The sequence below is a fragment of the Carlito syrichta genome, unplaced genomic scaffold (assembly GCF_000164805.1).
Source record: "Carlito syrichta isolate Samal-C Ts95f unplaced genomic scaffold, Tarsius_syrichta-2.0.1 Scaffold296829, whole genome shotgun sequence".
NCBI lineage: Eukaryota > Metazoa > Chordata > Mammalia > Primates > Tarsiidae > Carlito > Carlito syrichta.
This window is the reverse complement of record NW_007240925.1, coordinates 96,509-102,102: the sequence shown is the minus strand read 5'-3', so window position 1 is coordinate 102,102 and position 5,594 is coordinate 96,509. Positions and strand designations below refer to the sequence as shown.

Below are 5,594 nucleotides of genomic sequence, written 5' to 3'. Positions count from 1 at the left end.
GTGACTATCTCATCCTGAATTGTACCCCACATCTAAAAATAAAATAAATTTACAAAGAAAAAAAGAAAATAGTGACTATATATTTATAAGTATATATATATAGGCAGTAATAAACATCAACCTTATTTTAACATTAGAGACAGTTCATAATGTACAATCAATGGATCAATTAAAAGATATAATCAAAAGTTACTTTGTGGTAAGAGGGCTCTAAAAAGAATGACTAACTTCTTCCTCATTTTGAATCGCCATGGTCCATCCTTAATATATTATTTTGTCTTCCCCACTGAAATCACCTTGAGGATGGCCCTGCGGATCTGCTGGGTCTTAATGCTATAGATAACAGGGTTCATCAAGGGTGGGAAGAGCACAGAGACAGTGCCCATGAGGATGTGCACCAGGGGTGAGGTGTGATGCCCAAACCTGTGCACAATGGACAAGCCTAGCACAGGCACATAGAAACAGAGAACAGCAAGGAGATGGGAGACACAGGTGTTGAGCGCCTTGAGACGCTCCCCTGCAGAGGCAATGGCCAGCACGGTGCAGAGAATGACAGTGTAGGAGAGCAGGATGAAAAGGACATCGGAGCCCATGGCCAGCATGATGATGCACAGCCCATAGAGTCTGTTGAAACGTGTGTCAGAGCAGGCCAGGCGGATCATGTCCTGGTGAAGACAGTAAGCGTGGGAGAGCGCCCCAGGGCGACAGTAGTCAAATTTCAATAGGTGCAGTGAGGGTGCAGCAGTGAGGGCGGCACTCCGCATGCCCAGCACAACCCCAGTCAATGCCACACGCGAACCTGTGAGTACAGACGCATAGCGCAGTGGGAATCGAATGGCCACCAGACGGTCCAGAGCCATAGCAAAGAGCACGGCTGACTCCATGAAGGAGAAGGAATGGAGGAAGTGCTGCTGCAGAACACAGGGCACCAGGCCCACTGTGCGGGCATCAAACCACAGCACACCCAGCACTGAGGGCAGTGTGGACATGCACAAACCCAAGTCTGTCACAGCCAGGATGGCCAGAAAATAGTACATGGGCTGGTGGAGGGAAGGGTCAGTTCGTACCAGATGCAAGATGGTGGAATTACCCACAAGGGCCACAAGGTATCCTACAAAAATGGGCATTGAGATCCATTGGTGAGCCCACTCCAGGCCTGGGAAGCCCGTTAGCAGGAATGTAGAGTAGCTCAAGTTGGCCGTTGGAAGAGTCGGCATCCTCAATATCAGGAGGCGTATTCACTCTGAGAAAGGTGGTGATATGTTCGAAGGTTAATAAGCCAGTAGACATGAGCCCTCCCACTCTCACTGGGCACCAATCCCTGCTGGTCTGACCTCTCCGCACTGTTTGAACTGGACAGCCTCTTAACTAACCTCTGCCCTTATAAGCAGCTTAAACCCTTTTCTCACTTTCTCCATTAAGTTTATTATTCTTGTCTTATCCTTTACTTAAATAAATATCATTAAAACTCAATATAGGTTTGCCCTACTCTTGCTCTTGACCAACTACCAAAAAGAGGCTTTTTTTGAACTCCTTTCCTTACAAAAATCGACATAGCTCAACCTTAGAAGACTCAGATTCTTAACAATTCTGCTACTTCCAAATTGTCTTTTTTGTATGAGTTTACCTCTTCAAGGTATTTCTTTTCTGTAGAAGAGATGGTCTCTAATTTTTTAAAGCAAATTGAGGATGCCTGTCAAGAGTTTCCAATTTGCTCCCCATTTTATCTCCCTATTGTCATCACGTGATTCTCTCCACATATCCATATGATTAAAAGAAGAAGTATTCTGCTTCTTTTCAAACTTGGTTTTTCTCAAAAAACCCATGACTCTCACTAGTTAGTATCTCAAGACTCAGGTGACTTCTCAGAGCCCCTGAGAATCTCATTCTTCTCACAAAGTGACACTAAGCTAGCCTACACAGTCTGTGTCTTTAAGGCTGCTCCCTTCATGCTAATTCATGAGATATCTTTCTCTTAAAATGCAATTTCAGAGTGCACAGATACACTACATTCCTTGTTTCTTTATTTTCTGCCCATCTTTTCAAAGATATACTTCCTTAGAAATCAAGTTGGAGACCAGACTCAACTTACATGATTTTAATGAATCAAGTAAACTATAGGAAAGCAATTGTTCATATAGAAGTATTACAAAAATGCACATCAATAAGCATACCTTGAAACATCAGCAGCAATAACAAATCCTATTCCTTGCTTAAAATAGTTTACTGCATATTAATAACAGGGGTATCTGGGAAGATGTTCACTAGGCGAGCTTTGCTGTCTTCAAACTCAATTCTGATGCATTTGTTTTCACATTGTCATTAGGAAAATAAGGATAATGATACTTCCTAATCAAAGAATGAATATGAGTTTTAATTGGAATACTGTATATACAGAATTTAGACAGAATCCGGAATATAATAATAAATATATTTGTTTTTATGCCTCCCAAGCATAAAAATGTATTTCCCTGTAATTTTCTCATATTCTTAGTCTTTATGCCTCCCATCATAATAAACAAACTCCATCTCCTTTTTAAAATGATAATGCTTGAGATCCTGACAGGTGGTGTCATATGCAGGATTGGGATCTCTTGAGGGTCCCAAGGATTAAGGAAGTAATTGAGAGACAGAAGTATAAATACTGAGGAATAGATCACAATGTCTACTAAGTGACAGAATGTATGGGACAGACTGAGGGATGAGTCTGAGAAGTAGAGGAAAGTATAATAAGGGTCAGATGGAGGAAAGATGAGACAGGAGAAGGTAGCCTTTATAAGAATATACTAAGGCGCAATATGGTAGGGTCATGGTTCAAGAAGAAGGAAAGGCTGAAACACAGTAAGAACATGAAACAAGGAAGACTGGTGGGATGGGTGACAGCTGGTGAGAAAGATGTTGGACAGACAAAGGCCAACTGAGTGTTAGAGGGAAAAGGAGTTATGTAACTTTGTGGAAGAAACTGAGCAGCAGAGGATGGGGACATGTGAGGTGCAGAGGTAAGCCATGAAAGACCTGAAGAATGGGGAAGCAGCATGTCAGAGGAGGGAGACTGTTGGCAGGACTATGTGCAGAGAGACAGGGGAGAGAGGAAGGAGACTGAGGAACAGTGAAGGAACAAGTCAGAGAATATAAGATGAGAGGACTCTTAGGAGCCAAGACTTGAGGGGAGAGGCAGGGGGAAAAACTGAAATGTGGAGGGGCAGAGTTGGGGGCCCAGTGAGAGAGAGAAAGAGAGAGAGAGAGAGAGAGAGAGAGAGAGAGAGAGAGAGAGAGAGAGAAGGGACTTGAGAAGAAGAGAAAAGATCTTGTGAGACAAACAGGAGAGAGAGGGCTGGGCTGCAGAGAGGGCAGGAAATGGGAGATGTGACCAGACACCCACCCAGTGACCAAGGAGGTAGGGTGAGACATCAAGGAGCCTAAATGGTTTGTATCTACCAAAAGACGCCGGGAGTCCCCCACAGCCCACTGTTCAGCCTTCTCATCTCTAGAACACTGCACAATGAATATATACAGTGCAGTTGTCTCTTGGTATCAATGGCGGATGGATTCCAGGAGCTGCCTGTGGATATCAAAATCTGCAGATGCTTGCATCTCTTACTCAGCCCTCTAGATACAGTATGGTGTGTAGACTCTAATGACAGACTGTGTGGCCATTCTCTAGGCACAATTTTATTTGTCAGTATAGTGTAGTGGTTAAGAGCAGTGGCTCTGGGATCAGATCTGCATTACAGTACCTGCTAATGCCAATGCATATTAACTCCGGGACTGTAAAAATTATTTGCTTACTCTCAGTTTTCTCATTTAAAACAGTGAGACAATTGTTCCTACTTTGTAGGTTAGACAGCCTTTATATACATTTTTAAATGTGGGACAGTTGGAATCACACACTCAATATATACAGATTATTATCTGTGGTTTCCAATGTTACCTTCTTTTTGAAACATTTTGACAATATGTATCCACCATATGACAGATACGGCTCTTCCCTTCATGTCTGTAGTGAGCTATAAGGGTAAGTCAGTAAGTGGTCACACAGTATGAAGGTTAGAAACTCAGGGCTGGGAACCCTGAGCTATTGGGTGGGTTTAGTGAAGTTACTGAATCCTTCTGCACCTTAGTTTTTTTTCTATGATGAAAGATTTTCACATGGGACCTGCCTCCTTTCAAGTGAAACTATTGGGTTTAATGGGACAGTACGTGAAAGGAAGTGCTCTGAAGTGTTGAAAGTCTTATCAAATTGGGACAGAATTGTTAAGATTATAATTGTTTGCCTGCCACAACCCTGTATTATTTCACTGCAGTGTAAAGACCAGTAGGAAGGACAGGTCTCTCAGTTAAAAATGTCAAAGGAGATATCACAGAATAGCTGCCGTAACCACAGACTAGCCATTCTCCTGGCAGCAGCCTTATCCTCCCAAACTTGCTTACAGTCCTGCTAGATAAAGATATCAGATACTTCACTGGGTTGGCTTCCTCTATGCACAAACCAAAGGACTTTCAACTTACTGGTCTTTTTTTCCCCCGTAGCTTCTTTCCAGGCCCCCACAGCCCTTCCCACTACTATGCCAGGCTCTTCTGATTGATGCAGGATGTTGCTCTACATTGGTTGCACTGGCAATTATATGACTATCTGTGTCTCTCTCTTGGGTTTGGGTCCCTAAAGGTATCTCCTAAGATGAATGCAGACCTGACAAACACCCAAAAAGTATTAACATCCTCTCAGAACTCCAGATACCTTCCATGGAAACTCAATGACCTGTCAGTAACCCTAGTAGATACTTCAGTGAGTCAGATGATCTTTCACTCTCTTCTCTCACCACCTACCATATTTATAAGAAAATTTACTGACTGACCTTCAGTTCTCCTTTCTTTCTTCCTCTTCTTTTCCCAGTCAAAACTTCCTTTGAGACTCTGCTTCCAACCAGGTAATTATTTACTCACATTCAGTCCACACCTATACAGAGATGACAAGCTTTGAGTCAGATATTTCGATACAAGCATGAATAAGACACAATCTCTGTCTTTTAGAACATCAGTGTTTTCTGCAGGAGTTGATGTGAGAAAGACTAACTCACCCTGAGAGAGTACAAGCAGGGTTCACAGGAGATACGAGTATTCAGCAGGTCTTCTTTACTAATGTCTGCCCTCTCATAAGCTCCAACATTCTAGACTGAGGTGAAAACATGTGCAAAGGCTCAGAGATATCACAGAGCAAGACATTATAAATTTATGTGTATATCAATTAACCAAAAAACAAGTGTTTTACAAACACATTGTCAACTTCTGAGACTTATAGAGGCCTGAGGACATTAAATAACATAAGATATTGTGCCTAATTAATCATCATCACAATCATTATTATTATCATGTATCATTTTCATAATTACCATCTTTATTATCACTATCAACATATTAGATATTACCTTTATACTCTTTGTAAAATACTCTTTAAGTAATAAAATTGAAACATGATTTTTGGAAAATTTTCATCTGCAAAAATTAAATAACATAGAAAATAACATATACAACAGTTATTTTTATGGATATGCTTTAAAGGCTTTAACTTAGAAATTTATCAGTACATAATATTC

General features: G+C 41.5%; 1 protein-coding gene across 1 annotated transcript; it reads right to left on the bottom strand.

Moving 5' to 3' along the window:
• Nucleotides 1–269: 269 nt before the first annotated feature.
• LOC103256841 (olfactory receptor 51L1-like) lies at nucleotides 270–3,485 on the bottom strand. The gene is made up of 2 exons (XM_008054600.2): nucleotides 3,439–3,485; nucleotides 270–1,218 (listed from the first exon to the last, which is right to left on the bottom strand). The coding sequence occupies exons 1-2, from the start codon at nucleotides 3,483–3,485 to the stop codon at nucleotides 270–272; spliced, it is 996 nt and encodes a 331-aa protein (XP_008052791.2).
• Nucleotides 3,486–5,594: the final 2,109 nt, after the last annotated feature.

What these genes read in the sequence shown, in the direction of transcription:
- LOC103256841 (XM_008054600.2), bottom strand. Translation starts at nt 3,485, where the DNA reads ATGAGAAGGCTGAACAGTGGGCTGTGGGGGACTCCCGGCGTCTTTTG. An exon ending in GGGACTCCCGGCGTCTTTTG is followed by an intron (nt 1,219 to 3,438) that starts GTAGATACAAAC and finishes CCTGATATTGAG; the next exon opens with GATGCCGACTCTTCCAACGG.